At 46.1% G+C, this 12,562-nt stretch overlaps 1 protein-coding gene across 1 annotated transcript; it reads left to right on the top strand.

Annotated features, from left to right (window-relative positions):
* The first annotated feature begins 2,458 nt into the window (after nucleotides 1-2,458).
* LOC136647829 (glutathione S-transferase Mu 3-like) lies at nucleotides 2,459-11,222 on the top strand. The gene is made up of 8 exons (XM_066623630.1): nucleotides 2,459-2,553; nucleotides 5,338-5,413; nucleotides 7,504-7,568; nucleotides 7,810-7,891; nucleotides 8,022-8,122; nucleotides 8,721-8,816; nucleotides 8,897-9,007; nucleotides 10,980-11,222. Exons 1-8 carry the CDS (start codon nucleotides 2,518-2,520, stop codon nucleotides 11,073-11,075), a joined length of 663 nt encoding a protein of 220 aa, XP_066479727.1. The 5' UTR covers nucleotides 2,459-2,517; the 3' UTR covers nucleotides 11,076-11,222.
* Nucleotides 11,223-12,562: the final 1,340 nt, after the last annotated feature.

The following is a 12,562-nucleotide window of genomic DNA, read 5'->3' as shown; positions in this document are numbered from 1 at the left end:
CGATCTGCTCTGCCTCCGCAAAAGTGGAAGCGGAGCGCGATCGCCCCACTCTCCCTTTCCCTGACCTGGGGAGTCCTGCAGGTGCTCGCACAGGGCTCCCTGCACACAGGGACGGCTGCTGCAGGGATTGGAGGGGGCACCCCAGTCCCTGCAGCCCCGTCAGAAGGGAAAGCGTAGTGATCGTGCTCTGCTTCCGGTTTTGCGGAGCGGGGTGCAATCGCTCCGCTTTCACTTTTCCTGACCTGGGGAGCCATGCCGAAGGTTGCACAGGGCTCCCTGCACCCCTGGGAGGCTGCAGGAGGCTTGGGCAAGTGCACCCAAGCCCCTGCAGCCCCCCCTGAGCGGTGCAATCCTGCAGATTGTGCTGCTGCCTTCCCCCTGTTTCCTGGCTGCCCCAGCCCCTTAAGGGGGCAGAGGCCAGGACCCACAAGCTGGGACGTCGTGACGCCCCAGTTTGAATACCACTGCTGTAGACCTAAGGATTTCCCCTTCACTGCCTTTTTCCCAAGTTTAAGAGTCCAAAATGTTGGAACCTTTCTTCAAAACTAAGGTGCTTCAGTTCTTTGACCACTGGGGTCGCCCCCATTGCACCTATTCTAGTGCTACAATATCCTTCACAAGATGAAGTGACCAAAATTGTACATAGCACCCCAAATGTGACCAGACCATAGATTTGTATAGGGACAGTATAAGAATAACAGTCTTATTCTCGGTCCCTTACCTAATTGTTTCAGTGTCCACCTTGCTGTTGGGGATCCTGGGGCATGGGGTAAGTTAAAGTCAGCATTGGATGAATCCAACAGCACTAGACTAATCACACAGGCCCTCCTAGGTTCCTTGCCTTATATCCCACCAGCAGCCCTCCTCAACTCAGCCTCTCTTCTGAGTTCAAGACCTGATAAACTACCCTAGAGGTGAGGGTTATACTCCACCACAGGGTGGTCCTTCTCCTGGGCTACTCCATCTGGTCACCCTGCATCCTTAACAGTTGGCTTTAACAATTTCAGGCCCAATCCTATCCAACATTGCAATGCTGATGCAGCTATGCCAGTGGATATGTGCCACATCCTGGGGTGGCAGGATAATCATGGAAGCCTCCTCAAGGTAAGGAAACATTTGTTCCCATGCCATGGGGCTGCATTGCAGCTGCATCAGCACTGGAAAGTTGGGTAGGGTTGGGCCACTATGCTGAATCCCAATCCTAAACATCTGGGAGCAAGTCCCATTAAACTCAATGGGGCTTATTCCTGATGGCATAGGATTGCACAGCAAAAGCTACACTTTCCTGGGAGTAAACTCTATGAACACAATGAGACTTCTGAGTAGATGTGCATTGACTTGCAGTCCAATCCTATCCACACTTTCCTGACAGTAAGCCCCATTGACTCTAATGGGACTTACTTCTGAGTAGACATGCCTAGGATTGGGCTGTTGGACAGGGAAACTTTAAAATAGATCACAAATGCCTGTTGCTATTTCCACTGCAAAAAAAGAAGAGAAAAGGAGGGTGATCAAAGTTTTAATATTCTTGATCCTTCCCTGAACTGGTTTGGATCACCCCAATCCCAGGTCTGAAAGAAATTGCTTTCAGATTGTCCTATGACAATCTGAAAGATGACAGAAGAGTCTTATAAAAACCTAAGAAGACCCTGCTGGATCAGGCCACAGGTTCATCTAGTCCAGCTTCCTTATCTCACAGTGGCCCACCAGATGCCTCAGGGGGCACACAAGACAAGGAGAGACCTGCATCCTGGTGCCCTCTCCTGCATCTGGCTTTCTGATACCAGATGCATGCTACTTGCATTCTACTTCTAAAATCAGGAGGTTGCACATACCCATCACAGCTTGTAACCTGTGATGGACTCTTCCTCCAGAAATTTGTCCAAACCCCTTTTAAAGGCATCCAGGCCAGATTCTATCACCACATCCTGTGGCAAGGAGTTCCACAGATTAATGACATGCAGGATGAAGAAATATTTTGTCTATCCTAACTCTCCCAACACTGAATTTTAGTGGACGTCCCTAGTTCTGGTGTTGTGTGAGAGGGAAAAGAATATCGCTCTATCCACTCTACCCAACCCCTGCATAATTTTGTATGTCTCAATCATGTCCCCCCTCAGGCACCTTGAGGCACCTACTAGACTTGCCTTCGAGGACGTGAGTAAGCACTTTCAGCCCAATCCTACGCATGCCTCCTAAGAAGGAAGTCCCATCACAGTCAGTGGTCACTTACTTCTGACTAGACATGCCTAGGCTTGATCTCTCAGACTGCAATCCTATCCACACTTCCTGGGAGTAAGCTCCATTGACCACAATGGGACTTACTTCTGAGTAGACATGCATGGCTGGGGCTCTGATACGAGGAAGGACTGCCAGGACCGTCGGCGGCGCTGCGCCTTTAAGACTTCCAGTGAAATCTACGCCCCCCAGCAGGGGCTGTCGAAGTCCGTCCCCCGAGGCTGCTGCGAGTGAGACGGGCGGGGAGCGCGGAGAAGCGGAGCACCTGCTGCGGGCACCATGAGCGCGGTTCTGGGCTACTGGGACATCCGAGGGGTGAGTGCTGCGCCGAGGGGCGCACGGGGCTGGAGGCTGTGCCTCCCCCGGTGCCTTGTGGCGAAGCCTTGCCGGGAGTTCGCCCCTGGGTTTTCCGCGGGGGCTACGGCTGCGGGGCGGCCTGGTGGCCTTTCCCGGGGGTCCTCGATCAGCCCGAGGCTGCGGGAGTGAAGCGCAACGCGAGGCAGGACTTTGGAAGCGCCTCGGAGGCAGAGACTGGCAGGAGCCTCTCCAGGGCTTCCCTGGCTGGGCAAGCGGGTGGCCGAGGGTCTCCTGGAGGCGCGCACGCCCAGCCACCGGCCCTGCTCCGCGCTCCCCAGGGACGTGTTCCAGCCCAACCCGCGGGGCTCTCCCTGCACCGCGGATCGCAGCCTTGGACGTGGAGCTGGCTCAGCTGTCTGCGGGCGAAAGCCCACTCCGGGCCCTGCGTGCGTCCCCTCTGGCGAGAACTGCTCGCCTGCCAAAGGCCCTTCGGTCCCAGTGCGGGCTGACCAGATGCCAAGGCGGGCAGAGTGCCTCTGCCTTCAGCCATCGGGCAGAAGTTTGGCAGCTTGTCAAACCCTTCCCTCTTGAGCTGCACCTGCCCACATGCATAGGCACTCTGTGGTCTCTGAGCCCCATGATGGCACCTCTCCCTGCTTGCTGGCTCTAAGGCAGCCTTTGCCCTGTCTGGTTCTGCTGGAGGCCGCCTGATTTCTGTGCCTACCTTGCAGCACTGTCGCTTGCTTGCGGGAGGTGGGCTGGGTCTTTTGGATCTGTGTCCTACCCCCTGCAAAGCTGTCTCTCCTGCTGCTGCTCCTAGATTTGCGCTTGGAGGCTGCAAGCCCATGCATGCATTATGTGGGTGTAAACCCCACTGAGCACAATAGAAGTTGATCTTGCACATGCTTACTTGGAACCACACTATAAAAGGTGTTTAACTGAACATAACACTAATTAGGCCTTTAACTGTGAGTGCAGAGAAAATGGTGCGTCTTAGAAGTTTGGACAGTTAACCTGAGAATAACAAGCCAGCATGGGTCCCACAAAACTTGTTTTGAAAGTCCTAGTTCCGCTGTGCCTTTGGAATTTTATTTCTGCAGTACTACTGGAGACGTGATCTCTTGATACTGGAAAGCAGCATGTACTGCAGTGATAGTAGTTGATATCACAGCTATGAAGCCAGAGAGGTTTTCCTTTGTTTCAACACTCACTTCAGTGTTAAGCATTGACACAGTCCTAAGACATTGTAAATTTGCAATTGATTTTGATGTCTCAGATGTCAATGATGTGAAGACTTTGCTGTGAATTTCACAGGCAAGGAAATGGCATGGATTTTTTTTTTTAGAACTTCTGACCAATAATAATAACAACAACAACAACAACAGTATTTATATACCGCTTTTCAACTAAATGTTCACAAAGCGGTTTACAGAGAAAAATCAAATAACTAAATGGCTCCCTGTCCCAAAAGGGCTCACAATCTAAAAAGATGCAAAAAAGATGTAAAGATCCCTGGGGACCAAAAAGTTTGAGAACTGCTGTTATAGTGGTTCTGGAAAAATTGGAATGTTGTTCTTCTAGGCTTGTATGTATCTTTCGCCCAGAAATTAAGTCGGCATGTAGGAGGTTTCTGGAGGATAGCAGCATGATCATAGCAATAGGGCAGAGAGATTGCTTTAGCTAGCAGCATTTGAATTGATGTGCAAAATATCAGGAGGAAATGTCAATAACAGAATAATCTGGATACTGGTTGAACATAACACTAATTAGCCCTTTAATTGTGAGTACAGAGAAAATGGTGCATCTTAAGAAGTTTGGACAGTTAACCTGAGAATAACAAGCCAGCATAGGTCCCACAAAACTAGTTTTGAAAGTCCTAGTTCTGCTATGCCTTTGGAATTTTTTTCTGCAGTACTACTGGAGACGTGATCTCTTGATACTGGAAAGCAGCATGTACTGCAGTGATAGTAGTTGATATCACAGCTATGAAACCAGAGAAGTTTTCCTTTGTTTCAACACTCACTTCAGTGTTAAGCATTGACACAGTCCTAAGACATTGGCCTACTTCTTGTGTTGATGGGCAGTAAACATTGTAAATTTACAATTGATTCTGAGGTCTCAGATGTCAATGATGTGAAGACTTAGCTGTGAATTTCACAGGCAAGGAAATGGCATGGATTATTATTTTTTTTAGAACTTCTGACCAGCAAGATTTGTAGCTGTGAGTTCAGTTGTGACACTCCTGTTTGTGGAAGGAGAAGCACAGTTTCTTGAGGCTTGTGCTCTGACTCTTCTTTGAAAGGGGAACCATTTTATGAGTGGTCACTAGGGAAGTCTTGCAAGGGGTCATCTGAAGGTTAATGGTGTTGTTTTTTTTTTGGTTTGGGCATGCTTCATATTTGACAACTTGGTTGGCAACCTTCAGTCTTGAAAGACTATGGTATAAGCCTACAGCACCCGGTATTCCCAGGCAGTCTCCCGTCCAAGTACTAACCTGCTTAGCTTCCGAGATCAGACGAGATCGGGCATGTGCAGGGTAACAGTTGCTGCCACTTGCCCTTTTATCATCTCCGAGTTCAGTTACAAGACTCTGCTTGCTAGGTTTATTTGTTTTAATTCGTGTATAATGCCTGCTACGTATTGGGTGGATGAATGATTAGGGGCTGTGGAAGTCTCAGAGGAGCATTTCGATGTTCTGTGCTGTCCATACCCCCCCCCCATTGATTTCCTTTCTCTTGCTGTTGGCTCCCTTGGGGCTGACTTTTTTCCCAGGGCTAATCTTCCTTTCTTTCTTCTTTACAGCTTGCTCATAGCATCCGGCTGTTACTGGAATATACAGGAACACCTTATGAAGATAAATATTACAGTTGTGGTGAAGGTATTGTTAACATACTTCAGTAGTAAAGTCCCTGTGTTTGGGTTTTTTTTTTTTTGTGCTTATAAGTTGCTGATATATGCAAAATGGTCCAGTAGTGCATAGAATACCTCTAATCAAGGTTGCCTAAGCATGCATGGGCTGAGAGAGCATTTCTAACCTGCCCTTCTTTTATTTCCCTTATTTATAACAGGGGTGTCAAACATAAAGCTCATGGGCTAGATGCAGCCACCAGAAGCTCTTCATTCAGCCCTTGGGCTCTCCCTGCACCATCCAGCTGCTTTCAGCTGCTGAGCTAGCTGAGGTGTCACTGCTGAAAGGGCAATCCCTGTGATACTTGGGCTCTCCCATATCTTGAAAATATGGTCAATGAGTTCTTGAGGGAAAAAGTGCTTATTTCCTCACTTCCTGTTTCATGATGTCATTTCCAACCCTCAGCAGGCATCATGAATGCTGTTCAGCCTGCTATATGAAATGAGTTTGACACCCCTAATTTAGATTGTCTAGAGCTGCTCTAGGAGTCTATATTTTGTACTCATAGACCTTACAGCTATGTTAAACTTGGTACCAAACTTTGTTGCCTCTGGAGTAGTGTTTGGTTCCCGGAAGTTGCCTTCCATTTGGTTTTTGGCAGCTTTCTGCTCCCATAACAGTCCCTTCACCACATCCCATGTTTCTGATATTCTCCTGACACTCAAGAATGGTTGTGGGTGGCAAACTTGGAGCTGCCTTAAGGAAGCAGGTAAAAGGGCACATACTGGTGTCTTTGTTCCTTTGCTACTTAATACAACGCTTTGGAAGATTTGTAAAGTTGCAGGGGAGTATTAACTGGGCTATAATACACGTATCCCTTTATTCTAGGAAAATGTATAACTTTGAAAGAAAATTAAGTATTTCTGATGTGAAGCAAATGAATTCACTGCCCAAACTCTGAGGCTGTGGGGTTACAGCATCCATGATGTACTTTATGTGAAGTGTTGTCAATTGGCCACCACAGTTTGGTCTGTGCATGCACCTGTTTGCTGTACAGTGTGATGCTGATGAGGGAGGAATATCATCAAGGGGGAATACCTGGGGGATATCTTCAAGGTTGATCGACACATGCCCAGTGAAGAAGCAAAGGCAGCTTCTATGGGGATGTACCTAAGACAGCCTTCTAGTTTAGTGCTCCTGGTAGCTCTAAGCTAAGTTTTCGGCATGGCTGGTTAGTACAATGGGCATGGCACAATACCTTTTAGGGGTAAGTGCAGAATAATAATCAACAGGAACAGTGTTTGGTTTGTGTCTTATCAAGGACTGCAACATCCCCAGGTACTCCCTTTGCCTCCTTTGGCTGTCTGACCAGTAATCAGCTCCTGCTACTATTGTGGGGACAATTCCCTCTGATCAGAGCAGAGAGTGAAGATTTCTCTAGCCAGTTTTGTGATGTATTTTCCATCTGAATAAAGGAATGGCATAGGTTAGTCCATCTAGAGGCTTTGTTGCTGAAGTAGACAGCTGTCACAGAGCCTTGTTTGTTATACCCTGTTCTTCAGCCAAAATTGGCTACCAAATCAGCTTGTAACAGTTAAAATGCTGCACACAGGTGGCATGGATAGAACAGCAGTCTTGTCTGGCTCCTGACAATGGCCAGGATATGGTATGATATGGCCATGGTTTATGATGTCAGATCTTTTATTATAAATTATATATTATTTATAATTTATAATTATTTATAAATTTATTTATTTATAATTATTATAATTTATAAATTATAAACCTTTATAATAAAAGGTTTTAAGACCTTTAATTATAATTTGTTTTGAATATGTTGGAAAAGCAGTATCTAAATATTTAAATAAGGTTTCAGGTTAACAGCTTTCCTATAAAATTCCACCAGCATGTGTAGCACAATCAAACCACATTTTGTCAAAAGAAAATCTTGTTAAACACAATGGGCCTTAGTCCATAAGACTGCAGCATTGTGTATGTTGTATCAATGGGATTTTTTTGATTCTTTTTTAAATATGTGATTGTCTTAATGGAGAATAAATTGCAATTGAACTTATTTTCATGCATGGTGTTAAACATTTCTTCTTTCTCCTCCTTCCCAGCTCCTGACTATGACAAGAGCCAGTGGATCAATGAAAAAGAGAAGCTGGGGCTGGACTTCCCTAATGTATGTAGCAGTGTTTTTCACCCCCTCTCCCCATATGGTGGTTGGGGAAATGACCTTGCTCAGGTTACTTGTGAATTTGGGGGTATTTGACAGGGGAAGAGGCTCCTTTTGAGTATTCATTTGTAGGGTATGAGGTGAAGTGTCTGAGGAACAGTTGTGAATGGATAGAAAGGGGCATTGGCAGAGAGCTGGAAGTACAAGGATTTGGCCTTCAGCTGGTTGCTTTCTGCTTACTTTCTAGCTTCCTTATTTAATTGATGGCAAGAACAAGCTTACTCAGAGTAATGCTATTCTCCGGTACATTGCACGCAAGCACAAGCTGTGTGAGTATTCCCAAGTTCTTCTGGGGCCTGGATATTACTTGGCTCATCTTTTTCTCTGCCCAGAGTTCCTGATGTGATGGGAAGGACCAGGGCTCTGTTGTAGAGCATAAAGCAGCTTCCTGTGTTCCAGGTGGAGAAACAGAGGAAGAAAAGATCAGAGTGGACATGCTGGAGAATCAGGTGATGGATTTCCGTATGGGCCTCGTGATGGTCTGCTACAATCCTGATTTTGTGAGTTCACCTGCCTCCTTGGATGAAATTACCGTCTTTTCATCTCCTGTCAAATTGAGCTAGTGAGAGCTGGGCTGGGGTGGTCCAGTGTTGCAAAATGCAGTAAGTACAGTTGCTGCCAGTATACTGGTGTTTCCTATAGCAAACACAAAATGTGGATGGCATGTATGCATCTTTTCAACACCTGGTTTGGATGGGGGGTATTCAAATGGTTTTTTAAAAAGTGTCCTCATTCCTGTGTGTTTGGAAATACCTGTGTAGATATAACAACCAAGCATGCTTTGTGAAATGAGGAACTGGCTACAGGATATGTGGGACGTGTTTCCTGTGCATGCTGCCACAGTAGTGACTAGTTTTGTGGGTAAAGAAACCTCTTTTGATAGAAGAATGCTGTTCTGGGTGAAGCCTGGTAACTTCTTGTCTGAATAGCCAATAGCTGTTCCTTGAAGGAACCTGTTTGTTCCACTGCCTTATTGTTTCTGTCTGGAGGCATCTTGGCGATTGCAGCTCTTGCATTGGCAGCACTGAGCCTCATGTTTCTGTTGGGTTTTAGCCTTGATCATCGTCAAATGTCCTTCTCTTCCTCCCTGACTTGCAGGAGAAACTGAAACCTGGGTACCTGGAGCAGCTGCCAGGGAAGCTGAAACTGTTTTCACAGTTCTTGGGGGAGAGAAAGTGGTTTGCTGGAGACAAGGTACATGCATAGCTGTGTGCAAGCATCCGAGGGCTGGCTTGACTCTTGTAGTTACTTATCCTCATTTAATCTCTTTCCAGATCACATTTGTGGACTTCCTTGTGTATGATGTCCTCGACCAAAACCGCATGTTTGAACCCAAGTGCCTTGATGAGTTCAAGAACCTCCAGGACTTCCTTGCTCGCTTTGAGGTTAGTCTCGCCTTTCTGTGACAAGCTTGTTTGCAGCTCTTTTGTATGTATCTTGTGTCCTGGTTCATTAGTTCTTGGCAAGAAGCCCCATAACTTCTAAATGAGCCACCCATACTGGCACTGTCAAGAATACGAGGGGCATTGTCTCTATCTTGGCATATAATGGGTCAAGGACAGGCTTCTGAATGCCACATTCAGCTTTTGTGCATTGTAGGAGTAACTTCATTCACTGCTTATTTTAATGTTCCTGCTGGCAGTGCATGGATTTGCAAACTTTAGTAACGGTGCTGAAATCTTGACTGGTGTTTGTACGTGTAGGGATTTGTGGGACAGAGGAAGGCTTACTTGTAGTGTTGGTGCACACAGAGGCATCACTGTGGTTTGCATCACCCGGTGTGGGAGGCCAGCGTGTCACCCCCATGATGGACCTCCTCCCATGCAGTAGGTGGGGTAACAGTCCATGTAGCGGGTGTGGTGACGTACCATTGTCCCACCCCTACTGGTTTTTTGGCCATAACTTTCAGTAGGATAGAGATATTTCAAAGCAGTTTGCTTCATTGCATTCTGCTGTAAACTGCACACCAAATGATATTATTCCTGAAAACGATGATTTTAGCCATTTTTGGACACTAGTGGTGTCGGCCCCCCGAGGGTATCGCCTTACTAACACCTTTATGGTTCCATACTATGTCATAGTATCTCATTGGCTCTCTCACCGGTCCGTTTGGAATTATGGAAATGTACTTTTTAGTTAGTTGCCGTTTTTTGTTCTGGTTTTTGGCCTGAGCTTTTGATAGAATGGAGATATTTCACTCTGAGTTTTTTACATTGCGTTCTGCTGTACATTACACGTCAAATGGTATATAACATGATGGTATTCCTACAAACTGCAATTTTAGTGACTTTGGTCACTAGCGGTGTCACCCCAACGCTTGTCACGTGGTGTGGGCTGCACCGCCCTAGCAACGCCACTGGGCCCACACCTTTGCCCCATGCCAATTGGCAGATGTGACGGCTGCCTCTTGTCATCTGATGAGGCCAGGAAGCTTCTCTGGCACAGTCTTGTGTTGCCAGCATGACCGGTGACATGTTGCCTGGTTGGGTTGTTTGGGGTTTTGTGGATGCCAGTTCTTGGAGCCCTTTCCAGAACAGTGTGACTGGGAAGTGTCTTGCTCAGCAGGTGAAGACTTTAGCTATTTTCAGAACGTTTCCTATAAGGATAAGCTCGCATGTGAGTCACTGAACCACTTTAAGGACACCTGTGAAGCAGGCTCCTGGCTGGGGCCAAACCCAAAAAGCAATCTATCAGTGAAAGTCTGAACTAAAATCAGTTCTTGAAAGAAGAGCCATGGGCTTAGAGCAGGGATGCCCCAGCCCCAGCCCTGGGGCCGCTTGTGGCCCTCGAGGATTCCCAATCTGGCCCTCAGGGAGCCCACAGTCTCTAATGAGCCTCTGGCCCTCTGGAGACTTGCTGGAGCCCACGCTGGCCTGATGCAACTGCTCTTAGTGTGATGGCCAACTGTGTGACCTCTCACATGAGCTGTGGGACAAGGGGACCCTCCTCTGCTTGGTGTTTTACGTCTATGATGCTGCAGCAGCAAAGGAAAGGCTGGTCTTGCTTTGTGCAAGGCCTTTTATAGGCCTTGAGCTATTGCAAGACCTTCATCCATTCATATAAGTTCCATTTCTAATATCTTCGTTTATGTAAATTTTTTCAAATTTGAAAAGTAAATTCTTTTTTTCCCTGGCCCCCAACACAGTGTCAGAGAGATTATGTGGCCCTCCTGCTGTAAAGTTTGGACACCCCTGGCTTAGAGGATTTGTAATTTGACAAAAGCAGAACTGGCCGGTTCAAACCTGCTAAGGAGGATTGGCAGTTTTCCTATAGCCGTTCTTAGATTGTGACTTACGGAAACAGACTTTTCTTTCTCACTCTCACTCCTCCAAAATACTTCCTTTTTTGTGTCCTCAGGCTCTGGAGAAGATTGCTGCTTACATGCGTTCCAACCGTTTTATGAAGACTCCTATTAATAACAGGATGGCTAAATGGGGTAATAAGAAAGAATAGTGGAACGGATCCCTGTTGCTGCTGGATATTTGTTGTGGTTGCCTTAGCTGAATTTGTTTTCTAGCCTCAGTACTCTTTTTCTGTAGAAAGGCAACTTAGCTTGCATTTTTCTTGAATGCTATAGTTAATAAAAAATTCTGGAATTATGTTGGCAGTGGTGCTGTGCTGAATGTTCCATCATCTCCTTGCTGGCTGGCTAATGCCACGAGTGCCATCTTTATGTTCCTCTTAAAGCAGGAGTGGTTGTATCACTCTGGATGAAGAGGTGATGTCATAGGATGTTTATGGGTGTGTTGCTCATGGTCTTCTGCCACTATGAGGACCACTGGGATTTTTAGATGAAGAAATTTCAAGAGGCAAGCTTCCTAGGCAACTCCTGATTACTTATCAAAAACAAATGACCCTGATTAAACAAGGTAGATTTTCAGCAGTACTTGGAAACCCAAGATTCTCTCTATTGGAAAACTACTTTCTTCAGCATAGTAATGACATACTTGAACATGACACATAACATTTTGGAAAAGGAAAGAAAAAGGAAGGTTTAGGGATGGAGAAAATGTTTCAAGCCATAGCTAACTCAAAGTGTCAAAGCATAGATGGGGTCAGAGGCATAGTGTTTATCTCCGATGACACTTGTTTAAATAATGTGTGGTATATGTAGCTGTCTTTATACCAGATCAATCCATTGGCTCATCTAGGTAAGTGATTCCCAAATGTTTCAGCACCAGGACCCACTTTTTAAAATAACACTTTATCAGGCCCCACCTAGATTTGCCATACTCTCAAAAAAAGATCTAGAAAGAAATATTTTATAATAATAATTGGAAAAAATACCCTCAAACTTGCTGTCTATTTCACATGCTTGCAAATTATAGGAGTTCAGCTCCTTGCAGGGCAATTAGCAACTATCATGCAAACTGCAGGAGCTGAGCTCCTTGGAGGGTAATTAGCAGCTACAGTAACTGATTTTTTCAATAGCCTCAGGGCTGGAGGCAATTAGTTATCTGATCTTTTCTGTACTTGCTAGCAGTGGCATCTCTAGGATTTGCGTCACCCAGTGCAGGAGGCCTGCACGCCACCCCATGCAGTACCATCGCCCCTACTGGTTTTTTGGCTGTATCTTTTGTCAGAACACAGATATTTCAATGTGGTTTGTTTCATTGCATTCTGCATGAAATTACGCATTGATTGATATTTAACATGATGGTATTATTCCTCCAAACTCTGATTTTAGTGATTTTGAAAACTTGTAGAGTCTCTCTCTCTCTCTCTCGCGCACACGCACACGCACACGCACACGCACACGCACACGCACACGCACACGCACACGCACACGCACACGCACACGCACACGCACACACCCTGTGTCAACTTACTAACACCTTATTGCAGCAGTTCTCAAACTTTTAGCACCAGGACCCACTTTTAAGAATGACAATCTGTCCAGGACCCATTGGAAGTGATGTCATGGCCAGAAGTGACGTCAT

Source organism: Tiliqua scincoides, chromosome 4, assembly GCF_035046505.1.
Source record: "Tiliqua scincoides isolate rTilSci1 chromosome 4, rTilSci1.hap2, whole genome shotgun sequence".
Taxonomy (NCBI): domain Eukaryota; kingdom Metazoa; phylum Chordata; class Lepidosauria; order Squamata; family Scincidae; genus Tiliqua; species Tiliqua scincoides.
Note: the sequence above shows the minus strand (reverse complement) of the source record. Positions and strands in the feature narration are given on the sequence as shown.

Bases quoted from the DNA above. Each gene is read 5' to 3' on its own strand.
- LOC136647829 (XM_066623630.1), top strand. From the start codon at position 2,518: ATGAGCGCGGTTCTGGGCTACTGGGACATCCGAGGG. The intron at 2,554-5,337 runs GTGAGTGCTGCG...TCTTCTTTACAG, and splicing joins GCTACTGGGACATCCGAGGG to CTTGCTCATAGCATCCGGCT. The intron at 7,569-7,809 runs GTATGTAGCAGT...CTTACTTTCTAG, and splicing joins TGGGGCTGGACTTCCCTAAT to CTTCCTTATTTAATTGATGG.